At 40.3% G+C, this 17,199-nt stretch overlaps 1 protein-coding gene and 1 long non-coding RNA gene across 2 annotated transcripts in view; both read right to left on the reverse strand.

Annotated features, from left to right (window-relative positions):
- LOC138959447 (cell division cycle and apoptosis regulator protein 1-like) overlaps positions 1 to 8,655 on the reverse strand; it is a 33,860-nt gene extending 25,205 nt beyond the window's left edge. The window contains exons 1-7 of the mRNA XM_070330947.1: positions 8,595 to 8,655; positions 5,455 to 5,536; positions 4,417 to 4,583; positions 3,704 to 3,918; positions 3,270 to 3,387; positions 2,477 to 2,732; positions 616 to 856 (exon numbers count right to left, since the gene is read on the reverse strand). Coding sequence (XP_070187048.1) covers positions 616 to 856; positions 2,477 to 2,732; positions 3,270 to 3,387; positions 3,704 to 3,918; positions 4,417 to 4,583; positions 5,455 to 5,512 — 1,055 coding nt within the window. The 5' untranslated portion in view covers positions 5,513 to 5,536; positions 8,595 to 8,655. The remainder of the gene's footprint in view (positions 1 to 615; positions 857 to 2,476; positions 2,733 to 3,269; positions 3,388 to 3,703; positions 3,919 to 4,416; positions 4,584 to 5,454; positions 5,537 to 8,594) is intronic.
- A 6,833-nt stretch (positions 8,656 to 15,488) lies between these two features.
- The window catches only part of LOC138959462 (uncharacterized), a 381,943-nt gene continuing 380,232 nt past the window's right edge, over positions 15,489 to 17,199 (reverse strand). The window contains exon 2 of the long non-coding RNA XR_011453722.1: positions 15,489 to 17,195. This is a non-coding gene — a long non-coding RNA (uncharacterized lncRNA). The remainder of the gene's footprint in view (positions 17,196 to 17,199) is intronic.

The raw sequence follows: 17,199 nt of genomic DNA on the forward strand, positions 1-17,199 counted from the left end.
ACATTTGACAAGATTACACCAAACTTTTGTCATGTTTGAAGATTATCAAAACCTACTTGTATGTAAAATCTGGAGGCTCTTGGCTATCTTGATAAACATCTATGAAAACCATAACGTTAATCTTTTTGTCCACTGACAGCGGGACAGACGCCCAGCTGGCCTAACACTGCTCATTACAGAGATTCTTCTGATTGCTAGGGTGAGACAAAAGTAACCTTGAACACACATTTGTTCCTATCTGCTTTTAAAGAGGTACATGAATGCCCATTTGTGACTCTAACTCAGCCTCAAATCATGATGTCTGTTTCTATGCTAAAATCGTGCAAGCTGTCTCCGGGATGTTGGAGAACAGTAACTTTCCTTGTAAAGCCTCCAAAATTGAGTTTGTTTGTTTGTTTGTTTGCTTAACGCCCAGCCGACCACGAAGGGCCATATCAGGGCGGTCAAAATTGAGTTGTGTCATTAGTAATCAAATCATTTATTTTAAGGGTCACAAAAAGTTCTAGGGTCAAGAGGAACACATAGGGTCAGTAAGGGAATCAACACTGTTGAATTTTTTTCTTGGCTAAAGAAAATGCAGTACAAGTAAAACAAAAATTTGAACACAAAACTTACAGAGTAAGCACGAAGCGGGGTGCTTGCACCACATATCGAGGAGGAGGTCGAACAGGTCTGGCACGTTTGGGACTGCGAGTGCGACTGGAAGGGGAAGATGATCGAGATCGTCGTCGAATGATGTCACGCTTCTCACGGCGCTCTCGCTCACGTTCTCGTTCACGCCCTCGATCCCTGTCTTCGCTGAACCGTGACTCGCCACCGAAGTTGGATCTCCCAACCCCTGATCCTTTCATCATTCCTGATTACAAGCACACAAACAAACAGTAAAAAAATACGTTGGTTTTGTCACGGTGAACCGTGCATGCACAGTAGTCACTATGAGACCTGCAACAGCTTGAAAACATCAGAACATATACTTTTCTCAGAGTTTGAAGACAATAACTTGTCTAATTTCTGAAGCACTTCTGTCTATTGCACTTTATTTGAAAATGTGTCCACAAAAACCCCACATAGATCACAGCAGTACTAAGATTTATAGGAAAGAATCTGGGGATTATTTGATCACAACTTACAAGAACGCTTCACTTTCTGCTCCTAATTCGAGTGGAATTGAGTCAATGATCTTCATCTCATACTCTAAAGGCAACACAAGCCTTTATCATCTTTCTTTCTTTCTTTATTTGGTGTTTAACGTTGCTTTCAACCACGAAGGTTATATCGCTACGGGGAAAGGGGGGGAGATGGGATAGAGCCACTTGTTTCTTGTTCACAAAAGCACTAATAAAAAAATTGCTCCAGGGGCTTGCAACGTAGTACAATATATTACCTTACTGGGAGAATGCAAATTTCCAGTACAAAGGACTTAACATTTCTTACATACTGCTTGACTAAAATCTTTACAAACATTGACTATATTCTATACAAGAAACACTTAACAAGGGTAAAAGGAGAAACAGAATCCGTTAGTCGCCTCTTACGACATGCTGGGGAGCATCGGGTAAATTCTTCCCCCCTAACCCGCGGGGGGTCCTTTATCATCATATTCGAGGGATTAAACTATGTTTTAAAGATGTGAAGATCACCAGGGATGTCTGACATCGGACATAGACCGATTTAGAGGCTCAAATGTCCGTTTCACATAGCCGCATGGCGGTCAGATGTCCTATCGTTTTGAACTAAGCGCTGGCATTGTCCGATAAGAACTCAATTCCTTCGGACAGCGCGATATTCGTTAATGTTCCTTTCAAGATACACATTTTCAAAAAGCGACCAAGCACTCTCGCGTACAGGTGCACTGAGGTTGTGCAGTGCGGATCTTGCGTTTGGGTGACACTCGTCTGCAGCACATTAAAGTTAGGAGTATGGGAGACAACTCCAACTGACTAAGTCTTGCGTCTGCTTTTGCTTTTAGTTCGAGACATTTTGACAAAGCGCACTGAGTTATGCCACCGAAAAATAAATCTAAAGCCTGCCAAAGTTCAACAAAAACTGAACACGTTCGGTTATTCAACGGCATCCTGGGCTACATTAGGGTCAAAAACAGGGGGGAACACGGCGAGTGTCATTCTTGAAAATGAAAATATTCTGACGTCCTATTGAAATTTCTGAAAGCGGTCAAATGTCCTATTGATGCTGAAGAGCTAGGACATTTGGTCCTATAGGTATGAATTTGTAGCAACATCCCTGGATCACTGAAGTTTGCACTTGGGTGAACACTAGATTTTTAGCTTGAGCTCCCCTCTTCCATCACCAAGCAAAAAGTAAAACTAAAAGAAACACAATTCAAGAACAATAAATAGGCACTCATAATGCGCTTTTTTTTTTTTATACACTCTTTCCTCCTTGTAAAAGCAGATTAGACTTTTACAGATATCAGGACTCTGGAACACTGTGGAGAAAAAAAAAGTCTGAGCCACACCTCTGCCCCTGCCGCCCGGACCTCCCATCCCTGATCTGTTGGCCAGGGACCCCATGAGGTTACTGGCGTTGTTGATGGCCGAGACCGTGGCGGCCAGCTGCAGAGGGTTAACACCGCCTAGCAGCCCTGCTGCGCCCCCTGGTGCTGGACCCATGGCGCCCAATCCCATGGTCTTGGCTGCCTGTTGCATGGCGTTCAACTGTTGCTGCTGGTTCATGGCTGCTTGCGCTGCTGCTGAGTTACCCATGTTTGGTGGCTAGAGGGAAGACAGAGATACATGTATTGTGAGAGATAATCTGATAAAATCTGAGAAAATGCAGCAACATACAGCCAGTCTGTTTCAGGGGTGGAATTGGCGTAGAAATTAAAAAAACTTACTGGGTGTGCCCCCCCTTCTAAAAAAGTTATATAACATGGATATCAAAAATGGACGATTTCATGTGTTTTAGATGGACAAAAAAACCATATTTACATGGATCTGCATACACATTTAATCCCATTTCTGTTATAAAGGGTGGGCTAAGGACGATGTAAATTACCTGCCATTGCCAGCTCTCACTCCAAGGAAATACTACAAAAGGGTGTGCAATGACCCTTTCAAGAATGAAGTGACTAGTGAATGTCTAAAGTTTAACTTGTCTAAGGGGTTGCTGAACCAAGCAGGAGGTGCTAGGAAGAATTTAATGACAGCATTTTCACCATAGACTAAACCTGATAAACTAAATGACCAGAGTTCAAAAATACTTTCTTCTTTCCACCATTTTGGCCTTTACAAATCATTCTGGAAACCTACCTGAGCATTGCTGAGGACTTGTACTCTAGTTGCATTCCACTTGAAAGGCATAGCAGGATTGTATGAAGCCTCCACAAAGACACGATCCCCAACCTTAGGTACAACTCCTTTGACACAACTGAAAACAGGTTCCAGCAAAGTCTCAACTCAAAGCTGTCAAAAACATACAATGGCAATGCACACAGCAGATTGTGAAAAACAAAAGAACAGATCTCTGCCACACATCCACAGATATTTCTATCTTTCTCAGTTATGACCAAACGGTCCACCTCTTTTAACTTCATGCAACTGCAAACAAGCACAACAAAAGTATGAAGTGAAAGCTTTCAACACAACAAACATAAAATACAGTGAAAAAAATGTGAGAAACAAATATATCCATAAAACAAATACCACAAACTCTAGCATTCTCAGCACAAACCACAAGAACTCACTTAGTCTGAAAGAAGACATCTTCGTCAATAAATCCAAAGTTTTCGTGCAGTTTGGTGACAGTTCCAGTAAAGACGCGCTGCTTCTGATTGGCAGCTGCCGTTGAGACCCCCTGACCGCCTCCTCTGGCGGACGGGTAACTAACAGTCGCTACCTGAGAAGTGCCGCCTCCCAGTGTAGTCGGCATTGCCATTCCTGGCTGAGACATCGCTGCTGCCTGAATGATTAAAATCAATGCCTTTTCATTCATTATGTCTTAACTAAAGGAAGATGCTGTTTAATAACCATGTTTAAAATATTTCACGGAAAAATATTAAAACGCAGGGTACACCACAAAGTTAGTCATTAATTGAGCCTCTCAAGAAAACTTAGCACTGTAAATAGATATGGGAGGCTAAGAATAAAGGACTGTCAACTGTGGGCATGTTTGTCACCCCTTTTGTTTCTGACAGACTACTTTTAAAGTCAAACTACAAAGCGCACAGTTAAGCCTCAACATATGCAAATGAATTGTTTTCATTTGAAGTAAGCCAAAAGAATTAAACGCTTTATTCTACTGCCAGTGAACATTGTTTTGTCTTGCCGCATTTTTTTGTGTTTGTGTTTTACCTGACCTGTAAAATGTGTACGTATGAACAATAACAAAATCGTATGTCTTATAATTCTTTTTCTTTCAGATTTTCATTTTTTGCCATATTTTTGATTTGGCTCCCACCTGATTCTGCAAATTGAGCTGTTGCTGAGCAGCATACTGCTGCTGTTGCTGCAGGGCTGCGGTGGAGTTGTAGGAATAGACAGTGGGATTGTTGGCAAGACCTGGCTGCTGCACCATCCCTGGAGAGACCTGCGACTGGTTTGCCATCCCGCTTGCTGTCATAAAATCTGATTCCACACACACACACAAAAAAATTGCATTAATACAACTTATAACTAATTTTTCTTGTTTTCTGATTTGTGCAACAAATAAGGCCGAAGAAAGACTTAGTCATTTTATTCTGCTCAATTTCAACCTTTTGAAGATGGATACATCTACATACATTTAAAAATAACTTCTCAAAAGACTGGAACTTGTTACTGTCACTTCTGAGCCTGACAGTGACATATATATCATTTTTCTGTTATCAGGGTTCCTGCAGGGCAGAGCTGATACAATTCAAGGAGTTTTCAAGGACATTTCCAGGACCAAATAAATGCTTTTCAAGGACATGATTTTCCCCAATTTAATGCAAAGCACCAAGCTTACCTTCAGGAAGGGAAGCAACTACAGGTGACTAGTAATAGTTAGTTCGTCTGCTTTAATTTGTTTTCACTCGATCTTTTATTCTCCCAAAATGTGTGTACTGTATTTGACGAAAAAAAAGGGGGTTGCATTTTTTTTTAAATAAGACAAGCTGCTGACGAAATGTATAGGCAACAATTTGGAAAAATCAAGTACTTTTCAATGACTATTTAACAAAACTCTATTTTCAAGCACTTTTCAAGGCCTGGAAAAGGTTTTCCAATTTTCAAGGAGTTTTCCAGGGTTCAAGGACTCTGTACGAACCCTGTGTTATACTTTATAATATTAGTATGCAGCGTCCGGAGGTCAACCTTATTCAAAACCAACTACATGAACTATGAAGAGGAAAAAAAATGAATGCAGTCTATCATACAAAAAAGGAGTATTACTCAATCAATAATGCCAAGAATATTTCCATTTGAGCAACTTTCACCTGTAAAAATGTTGAAATTTTTTAAAACTAATATGCCTTACCTGTTGCTTGTCTTGCCCATGGTGGGTTTTTGTTTCCAGAGCCAAACTGTGATGCCATTTTTCGGTATCTTTCTCTCAGTCTCTGTTTCAAAAAGGAAGTCAGTAATACTAATAGTCACTAATACAGTTGTAAAACTAAAAGGAGACAAGTCAATAATTGAAAAACATTTATTGGTTAAAAACGCCACTCAGTGAAGATGATGTGATAAACTAAAAGCAAAAACTCATTTCTTTATACTCATAGTATTGTATAGTACCTATTGACCTAGATTGTTTTGATAGTATAATTGATACATAATGTATATATCACTATATGATACAGCAGTCCCTGCAATGTACGCCCCCCCGCCCCCCCCCCCCTCAAAAACAACAACGAAAGCTACAGTCTTTGCCTCAGTGGACAGTGGCCTACAGCCGACACCTCTCTGCCTACAGACAATGGCTGAGGGATGGGGGGGGGGGGGGGGGGTGGGGTGGGGGGGGGGGGGGGGTGGGGGCTGGGTAAAGGGAGTGGGGGAGGGTAAGAGAGGGGTAAGGGGAGAGTGGAAACTGGACAGTCAGGGAAAAGTCACAGCCAGAAGACACCCAAGCATTCAATAAAGCCTGACAAAAAGAAATACTGACAGGCAGCTCTGGTTTTCAATAGATTTTCTTGCAAAGCATCTGTGCAAACATGCATGTCTCTGTGAGTATGTGTGTGGCTGCTTTTATGGGGTGCTTGTGTCTTCAGGGATTTCAGGATTTTCTTTTATCACTTCTTTTTTTCAGAAAAAATACACCATTGATTTTAATTAAAGTCATTTTTACAGAACAGGTTTTTTCTCCTTTCAGTTATATTAACTTAACGTTGTAGTAGTTTCATGTTATTCTTTTAGTACAATTAGTGGCTCACCAGTAGCATACACTCCCTCAGTCCCTGAGTGTGTTTGTGCGATGGGGGGGGGGGGGGGGGGGGGGGGGGGGGGGGGGAACCCTCCCTTACTGGCCACCTGCAATGTACTATGTAGGTACAGGTTTGCAATGGCCCAAGGGTGTCCGTTCATGAGAGGGACTGCTGTACTAGTTTTTACATTAAGTAAGGAAATGACTGAATGTTTTAACGAGGGCAGAGGGAGAGGTTTGTCTCCTTAGGTATGTGTGTGTCTGTCTGTACAAAGCATATCTCAAATACTATTTAACAGATTTTTATCAAAATCGTTTTACAAATTTTTCAGGACATTTGCTTGTGTAATTTTTCTGAAAATGAAGGAACACGTTAAATGGAAATTATGCTTGAAACTTTTCACTTCATGGGTGTGTTCAATAAGAAAATGTCATATCAAATCCGGAATACGCAAATGACGTCATATCATGATTAAAAGACAATACATTATGGCGTCATCCTGCAATGTTCTTTGCAAGAAGGATGCAAATTTACCCTCCAAGGGGTTTTTCTGTTCACTGTCTCCCACTCTCTCAGTCTCTGTATCTCTCTCAGTCTCACTCTCAGCCTCTCTCTCTCCCTCTTGAATAAGGAAAGTTGAAATAAAGCAGACCTATTTCAGTGGATTCGATTGACTGAATGCCAGAATGGTTAATCACGCCTCAGCATTCTTGTAACTACTGGTACTATTAAATACTACTACTACTTATTACTATACTGCGGTGAGTCTGCAACTAAGTGCACATCAAGTAAACATTTGTGGAGGAAGCCTAGAAGGGACCCCCTGCCCCCCCCCCCCCCCTCCACCAAACCAAACCAAATAAAGAAACAAAAGTGCTCTACACCTATAAATTTACTAGTTTTAAAGGAAGAATACATCTCCCATTCCCAGTCCACTATCATTATCATAACAGTGTTGTTGCCAGCCTAAGAAGACAATAGGTCATACTCATTTGGACCTCCTTAAAAAAAACCCAATAGGTCCAAATTGTACCGCCATACCTTTGATACATGCAATGCAAAATAACTTACAGTCCGGAGTTAAATCTATCTTTTTACACAAAAATGACAATAAAGCCATTGAACAATGATAACACTTTATTATCTGATTCTCATAGAAACATATGGCGCTGATTTGCTGATTTTTGGCAGTACACATTAAATGTATATAAACTTAAACTTGTTTTTTTACAACTTTGTTGTAACTTTTAGCAACTTTTTTTGTGCAACATTTTCAGGCTATTCGCGTTATTCCCTATCCTTCTCATTCTGAACCTGTTTCAAGTCCTTTGGCATTGCTTTGATGTCGCTTCCTAGTTTTAATTGTTCATAAACTTTGCGAGGAGAAAGAGCCTGACATTCCTGGCCTTCCCTAAAGTTCCAATACAGTGCCCGGTGTGCGAATGTAGGGATCCTGCCTGATCTTCGCATTACCATGCCGTAGTATTATATTGATGAACTTTCCGCTGTTTGCGCTGTTTTCGGTAAATAGGTACACTGGCTGGATTGGGTATTTTCGTAAACGCAGCCTCGAGTGTCAATGACAATGTCAAACATGGACTCGGCACCGAGTGCATTTTCACTCGTAGTCGTAGCGAACATGAGCATTTCGATCGGGGTTTGTTTTCCGATTTTGCAACTCCCATTCTATTCATTGCAGACTTGTCCGCCTTGTACGAATATGTATCGGTCCATCGACGGGACAAGGCTAGGTCCAATGAGTCAAATCAGAAAGGAATGCGTCAGAGACCGAAGACCGAGGCCTGGCAACAACACTGTCATTATATCAATCATGAGTACACCTGACCACATGTGATATGCATATGGGCAAATCACAGTTGTAGTTTTAGTTTTAGGTGCTTTATTTTCAAGCAAGCTTGTCCACAAACAGAACTCTCTAGTTAAAATAGGCAAAGAGAACTGTGCTATTCTCTTCATCGGAAAGCACCAACGGCAACGTGATCGTGCGCGTAGGGCGTTCTGAGACACGAGCATGAGTATGTAGGCTGTACCGTTGACTGTTAGTGTTAAAGCTTATCCAATATCTGGTGCAGGATTCTGAAATGCTATCGAATCACCAATGATGTTTTTTTGACTTAAAAAATCAATCATTTGAACAATGCACATAACATAGGTCAGCATTCATATCATCTGCAATATAACTGCAAGTAAAACAAGTAACATTCAATAACAAATAAGAAAGAAATGAAGTTAAAACCTGTTCATTGAAAAATTCACAAGAACGTAGGAAGCAGTCAGAAGTATGGTCGCCCCTAAACTTCCGGTTGACGCGGAAAATCAAAGTTTTGGAATAAGGTATTTTATTATAACTTGAACCAGATGTAACAATTTCAAGAGATATAGACGCGATCCTCTTATGAAAAAAATGTGGTTTATAAATTACTTACATTTTTTAACGTTGAGATTACACCTGTAGTTACATTTTTATCTCATTTCTCACTTACGTCCCCTTGGAACTTCCTTTCTCAACATTGTCAGCGGTACACACGAGACCGTACGTTGAAACTTGTTACAAATCAGATTCATCCTAGATGTAGATGCTACTGTAGTCATTATGTTTTATATATTTTGAAATGACATTGATTATTCACCATGTTTCTAACATTATGTTTGTATTTGTGGCGGCAGATGCTGGACGAATTCTCTGTCAATAATAACACAAAATGACTCTCTCTCTCTCTCTCTCTCTCTCTAGTCTGAGTCTCTCTCTCACAAATAGACACATTTACACGAATAAGTACTTGAGCTTACGTTTTTATTAGGTCTTCCTTGTTAGATTAATCAAATATTGTAAGCGATAAGTAAATCAGGATCGTTCGACAAGAATGCTAGCTGAATAAGACTTGCCAATGCCAGGTTACTTCCATCAATTCAATGTAATGATTGCTCAACGTTGTTATTTTTCTTTTGTTCCAGGTAGACAAATCGTCACGATGGTAAGCACTTAACCCTTCTCACTAACTAGACCCCTTCCCTCTCTAATGACACATTGTCAGAGCGATTTTATGGGCCTACAAATGCACAAGCTTTCAGTTTCAGATTATTTTATTGGGTGTGTTCATCCTGAAATCTCAACCATCAAAATTACAAAATATGTCTGCGTCTCTACGATGAAATGTGGTGTAGTTAAAGCTCTGTCACGTGTTCAACAAAGTTTTGTACATGTATTTGGGACGCTATTCTTGAACATTACTACAGATGATAGAACCAACTGTTGTGTTTAAGTACTGCAACTCCTCTGTCTTTGCACATTTTAATTTTAACCTCAGATGAAGTGCCACTGCCACACAGTAGTTCTGCATGTTGCTCTCTTGGAATAAGAGTAAGACAGAAAGTGAGAAATGATTGTGGTGGTTCTTAAGATTTGTTTTACTTTTATAACTTTACAGGCAAATTACTTTCTCAGTTATTAATTGCAAAGTGTACTGTATTTACCTGGAATAGCCTCTCTGCTAATATACAATTACAAGCAGCTGTGAGTTTGAATGTGAAATATTTCAGATAAAATTGATTATGATAGTTCAGTCAAACCTGCCCTCGAGACCATCTGCCCATTAAGACCATCCATAAGGATCCCCGACGGTTTTAACAACTATATAAATCACCTGTCTTAAGAGACCACTTTTGCTCAGCCCCTTGGGTGGTCTCTTTAGACAGGTTTAACTGTACTTTTTGTTAAGCTTCATTTCAAAATTTAACAACATGCAATCAACAAAATGGTAATGTTGAACTTGAGCGTAGTTAATTCAACGCTCACAGTCCAGAGCGATTATTAAGTTATATTATATTGGATGCAAATCACACGGCAAGGAATGTTTTAGTGAAATTAAATTGACAGAAGAAGCTTCAAGAGTGAGCATAACTTGGCCATTTGTGTCTTTGGACAAAGAAAATGCACACTTTCGGTCACCATATTTGTCTCCCAACCATTTGATTCAGCAACTTGACTCGCATTTGGCGAGTAGATTTACATTTCTACTCGCCATTTACATATTTCTACTCGCCATGGGGAGTAAAATACTCACCACTTTCAGGCCTGTATATATATAGTGCAGTTTGAATGATGAAAACCACGACACCTCTTGGCTGAAAATCTCAGTGATGCACTTGTTTTCTGACTACTGCTGTTTACCAGCTTTACAGCCTTATTATACAAGTTATACTTATTGTGATAACTTTAATTCCGGTCGCTGCCGCCTGGTGGGTTAAGAGATGAGATTTTTCCGATCTCCCAGGTCAACTTATGTGCAGACCTGCTAGTGACTTAACCCCCTTCGTGTGTACACGCAAGCACAAGACCAAGTGCGCACGGAAAAGATCCTGTAATCCATGTCGGCGTTCGGTGGGTTATGGAAACACGAAAATACCCAGCATGCCTACCCAATGAAAGCGGAGTGAAGCTGACTATGATATCAGACTCGGAGTATAGTTTGAGGAACCCAAATAGGCAATTGAGCTCACATGTAACCAGAACATTCTGGAACGCTGAAGAAGTGATAACTTATACTGTAACTTAGTGTAAGGGCTGGAAGTTGTATTGAGTTTTATTTTTACGTTTCCAGCTTATTCCCTTCAGCTCTCAGGCAGTGCTTCCTTATGTATTGTAAAGTCCTTGATAATGTAATAACCACCAAAAGCGTTCGTTTTTTCATTTTTTAATGTTGGCAATCTGTTTTGGATTTCTGTGGCTGGTGTGTTATGTAATGCGTATAAGTTCCATTTCACCATTGCTAATTTGTGACCATTGTGTGCTTATTTAAGTTAAATTAACCATGCCTTTTTATTTTTATTTTTTTTTTACAGCCTAAGCAGATTCAAGAGATCAAGGACTTCCTTTTGACAGCCAGAAGGAAAGATGCCAAATGTACGTAAATTGTCATGGTAGTTTTTCTAGTCATAAGCATTCCTTTGCAACATAAGAAGAAAAATGTATGTTCTTATTTGTAGATTATTGTGTGTGCTGCTTAAATAACCGCAATTGCAACAAATGATAAATGTATACGTTATGTCTTTCGTGGACGACCCAGAGCCTAACAAAATTGTCTATCTCTGAAACTATTTGGAATTTTTAATTGAGACTTCATGTAATCGATCACCATACCACCGTCCTATTGCCTAACTTTTGAAAACTTGTGATGTATTTTGTTAAAATGATATTATTTGTTTTTTTAGTGTTTATTTTATTAATGGATTAAATTTATTCAGAGAGTAGTGTCGTTGCTTCTGGTGCAGTTTGAATGATGAAAACCACGACACCTCTTGGCTGAAATTCTCAGTGATGTACATGTATTTGTTTTCTGACAGCTGCTGTTCAGCCTCAGTAACGGCTATTTAGGGTAATGGTTCTAAGTTTTATGTTATGAGCTTGTCCAGTTTAATTTAATTTTAATAACTGAATAAGTTTACCTGCTCTGTTGTAGCTGTGAAGATCAAGAAAAACAAAGAGAACGTGAAGTTCAAGGTCCGATGCAGCCGCTACTTGTACACACTCGTCATCCAGGATCGGGAAAAGGCAGAGAAACTCAGACAGTCATTGCCACCTGGTAAGTAATTACATGCTGGGAAATAGTGTTTCTGTGTGATGTTCGGTCTAAGATTTCCAAACTTGTTAGGGATCATTACATTGCATTAACACTTGTCTCCTGAACAAGTCATATTTTTCCAACCGTCTGTAGAAAAAAGTCACCAAGTCATTGCTGAATTACAGAGCTTTTTATCATGATGCCTCTCAAAATTGAAACAAAAACTCCTGTTTTTGACTGCTCATGCGACTGACACCTGCATCAGTTGGAATAGTATAGCACACGAAATATGCAAGCTAACAAAACAAAACATGTTCTGGGTAGATAATTGATTCGACTTTCATCTCGTATGTAAAAGTTGCATAGTTTTGCATATTGTGATATTTTTTGTTGATTTTTAATTGGTCCCTTCCCTTATTTGAGCGGCAGTCACATGATCCCTGTAAAAAAAATCTTTAATCCGAAGTGATCCAGAAAGTCAAATTAACAGCCTTAACTGGCATAAAATGTAGAAAGTCTGAATGAAATGACACGGGAATAAATGCTTTAATTTGTGGGTGCGAAATTTGATGCGATAATCTTTTGGTGAAATTTAGATTTGTTTCAAGATGAAGTTGACAAATAAGAATGTGACATTCAGTAAACATTTCTGCGGTGAGATAGCTTAGTCGGTAGGGGCTCTGGCTTTAAAACCAGTTGTCGCTGCATGCACTATTGGCGTTGGTGCAACCCCCAAGTTCTCCATGGATAGCAGCCCATATCCCCAAGGACGATGAGACATACCAAATGTAAAGGCTGTTTCAACTTAAGTTGTAGTTTCGGTTCATCTGTAACTTGTGTATGGTGGTGTGGGAAAGGTGTGCACAAGAAAAATTTTCATAATCATTTATTAATTCGTTATTCAAATGAAAACAGTAAAGCCTGATTTTTTTTTTACCGAGTCTTGCTTCTTGGTCTTTTTTTGTTGTTGAATGGCCAGGTCAAGCATTGAGTTTCCTTTGATATCTGACTTAGTTTATTTGGCATTTGTTACAGTAGTCCAATAGTTTTTGCAACTGCGTGTTTGTATTTTATTTCATTTTTCTGTTTCAGGTTTGGCTGTGAAGGAGTTGAAATGAGCTGTTCGTGTTAAATAAAATAAAATGCCTAAAAAGTCAAGTGCTTGTTGAGAAGTATTGTGATGCGTGTGTCATATGTGGCTGAAAGAAGAGAGGGAGTGAGTGATGTGTGCACATTAGCATGTGACATAGTGGTCTGCCTTTTCAGGATCACCCAAATGCATGGCAAAGCTTGCAAACTTAGTGGGTGTACACATGACTTTAAAGCTGAAGAGTAACGATAAAGACATGCTGTTTGATACATCTGTCATTCTATCCACGATGATACTGTCACTGATGGTCACGTGTCTCCCAACCGCCCTCTGAAAGTCTCACTCGTGTGCCACTATCAAACGTCTGAGCTGATCAGCAAGGTATCGGCCTAACTTCACGAAATAATCTTTCACCATGGCTTGCTTTCAAGAGAAGTGACAGGTTCAGGGTTTGCAGTCTGACTGGGCACTTGTCTACCGCTTAAGCTTTTAAAGTTTTTATAGGGTGCTCGGAGTGCGCAGGGGACATAATCCAGGGTAGTCAAAGAGACCTGTGGAGCCGAATTGTGTCCCTTCCTTCAAAAGCCCATCATTAGTTTTATCATTACTCTTCAGCTTTACATCAAACAAATGTCCTCTTGCTAGATGCAAGATAAGTTGTACTCTTTTGATGCCAAACTAAAGGGAATTCAAGCTAACTTGCAAGGTTATGGACCATCCTGCGTACATCACTACATGATCATGTCGATTCCTGCAGCTCAATCTGGACTTTAACATGGAATAGGAGTATGTTTTCACTTAATTTAGCAGATTTACATGGAATTCAACAAGACCTTTAAACACTGGACTGGAAGCATGCCATCTAGCAAATAACTTTTAGCGTTAAGAAGGGTGAACAGATTTGTAGTGGTGAACATAATCGCTTGCACAAGAAGGAATAAAGCTCTATTAATATCCGTGGACAATGTTTAAAAAAAAATAAAAGGGGGGGGGGGCGCCAACAATGGACAGAATATGTACCGTCTTCTGTTGCGCACTGGATGTACACCACGAGCGCTTACTAGAAGAGCATGTAGTTCAACGCTTGTTTTTTGTGCATGTAACTTGTTTCTCGGCCAAAGCAGAGATCTCTGGCCAAAGCTACCGAGAGATAAAAATAAAATTTAAAAAAAAACCGCACAAACAGGCACATCTCTGCACTCGCTGCAAAACAATGTTCAGCAGATCTTCACATGAAGTACATTGTCCAGTAAAATAACAGCTTACCCTCTCTGCAAAAATGTCAAAATTACCATTTGCAATTCTCTGTTGATGCGTGCCATAATACTGTTACATTCACTCGTAATCAATACATGGATAGAGGTTTAAAGGAATAGTGGAAAGAAGTCTTTTCACTCATTATACAACTGGTGATAAGGGTGTCGAATCCATGTTGAGGCTTTTTTTCCCCCCTCTGTCCACAGGGGAATTTTTTTTTTTAGCTTGAACTTGCCAAGGAGAGCTGGGAGGGGAAGTTAGGCTGATGGGGTCTATGTCGACCAAAAGAGTGGGATTCCCTGTAGGTGGATTCCCTGTACACAGGGAATCTTACAGGGTGGAGTTTTTCAATTAAACTTGCAAACCATACTCGAATAGCTAAGAAATATAAAAAAAAGACAGAAAAACATCATTCTACCGATGTCGCTATGCATCACGTGACTTTCAGCGATATCAGCGAAACGCTACAGGAACTACACCATGTGGTATTCCCTGTATACAGGGAATCGACCAACAGGGAATCCCACTCTTTTGGTCGACATAGACCCCATCAGCAGAAGTTACCCGCAAAATTCAAGCATAAAATAACATTGTGTTGTGCCTTGTGGGTGGGGATTTCAGGCTGCCTATGCGCAAAGTCTACAGTACAGAATTTGGAACAGGATCCTCAGCTACTCACCCCGCCCCCCACCCACCCCAGATAGTCTGAGAGACCTTGTGAATCCAACTCATCATTGTAAAATGAATTGCCAGTTACATCTACCAAAAATTGAAAAAAATAAAAGTAGACTTCATTTGCTTGGTTGCAACTTGCATTGTTATAAAGAAAGGAGCCTTCTAATGCAAGGGCCAAGTAACCCGATATCTGGTACATGTAGTGGGATAATGGGTGGTTGGTTGGTTGTTTCAAGAACCCAGGGGGTCATACAAGACCAGTTCAGCAACAATCTTATTCTCAATTTTGTTCTCGACAAACTCTTCAAAAAAACTGTGGAGTACACCTAGTAATTTTGTAAATTTGACTTTGGGGCTCCTGGTATATTTAAGACATCAAATGAGCATTATTCAAGAGTGCTGAGAATGGTCAGTTGTCCGATGCACAGACCTGGGAACCCCTGTTTTGCACTGGGAGTATTCTCAAGCAAACTAGGTGTATTTTCAGAAAAATTAGCGTACTCCACACAGCATTTGAACAACCATGATTAAAACATGTTTCACAATCCTCTGTCACACTGTTTACTAAGTTTACCAATACATGTAAAACAAATACTTCTTTAAATGTTTACTGACAAAAACTGTAATCACGAGTCATAATACTGGCTTTGGGATGCGCTTGTGAAGAAAAGTAGTCTATGAATTTTCCTCGTCGTATTTTTTTCCACTGACCGTACTACTCGTATTCTAGACAATCATGCGTACCTTCTTCGTTCATGGGCTTAGACTCCCACGTTCACTCATGTTTTTAGCACGAGTGGAATTTTACGTGTATGACCGTTTTTACCCCGCCATTCAGGCAGCATACGCCGATTTCGGGGGAGGCATGCTGAGTATTTTCGTGTTTCTATAACCCACCGAACTCTGACATGGATTACAGGATCTTTTCCGTGCGCACTTGGTCTTGTGCTTGCGTGTACACACGAAGGGGGTTAAGTCACTAGCAGGTCTGCACATAAGTTGACCTGGGAGATCGGAAAAATCTCAACTCTTAACCCACCAGGCGGCAGCGACCGGGATTTGAACTCACGACCTCCCGATTAGGAGGCCGACGTCGCTGCGCCCGTCCTGCGTACCAAATACGACGAAATCGTATGGGTTTCCAGGTCTGGATCAGACATGAGACCAGCAAATGTTCCAAAAGTAGGAAAGTAAGCCGGGGTCCAGGGGCAACGCCCCGGTAGGGGGTTCACAGCCCCCCTGATGGAAAATGAATGTTGGAATTATAAAGGCCATTTTGGGGCCTCTCCTGATAGCAAAAACTTAGATCATGCCTTTTTAAAAAGCTATAAAAACCACAAGAATAATATGTTTTAGCCCGTCGCGATATAACCTTCGTGGTTGAAAACGACGTTAAACACCAAATAACGAAAGAAATATGTTTTAGCATTTTAAACAAAAGTGTAATTTATAACAATCACACACACACACACACAAAACTTACTTGAAAACTTTCAGAACCAACACATTTTTTTCACCAAGTCCGTATTTCACCACGCAGTGGCCGTTGTCGCACCATGTGCACACGGCCTGACCGGGAATGGATATCTTGGCGATACTGTCGCCAATGAGCTGGCGCCTTTCTTTCTTCAATCAATCATTCAATATGAGGCTTATATCGCGCGTATTCCGTGGGTACAGTTCTAAGCGCAGGGATTTTTAAATTTAAAAATTTTTTTTTAATGCAATTTATATTGCGCACATATTCAAGGCGCAGGGATTTATTTATGCCGTGTGAGATGGATTTTTTTTTACACAATACATCACGCATTCACATCGGCCAGCAGATCGCAGCCATTTCGGCGCATATCCTACTTTTCACGGCCTATTATTCCAAGTCACACGGGTATTTTGGTGGACATTTTTATCTATGCCTATACAATTTTGCCAGGAAAAACCCTTTTGTCAATCGTGGGATCTTTAACGTGCACACCCCAATGTAGTGTACACGAAGGGACCTCGGTTTTTCGTCTCATCCGAAAGACTAGCACTTGAACCTTTCTTTTTTCTTTCTTTGTTTGGTGTTTAACGTCATTTTCAACCACGAAGGTTATATCGCGACGGGGAAAGGGGGGAGATGGGATAGAGCCACTTGTTAATTGTTTCTTGTTCACAAAAGCACTAATCAAAAAATTGCTCCAGGGGCTTGCAACGTAGTACAATATATTACCTTACTGGGAGAATGCAAGTTTCCAGTACAAAGGACTTAACATGTCTTA

Source organism: Littorina saxatilis, linkage group LG2 (assembly GCF_037325665.1).
Source record: "Littorina saxatilis isolate snail1 linkage group LG2, US_GU_Lsax_2.0, whole genome shotgun sequence".
Taxonomy (NCBI): domain Eukaryota; kingdom Metazoa; phylum Mollusca; class Gastropoda; order Littorinimorpha; family Littorinidae; genus Littorina; species Littorina saxatilis.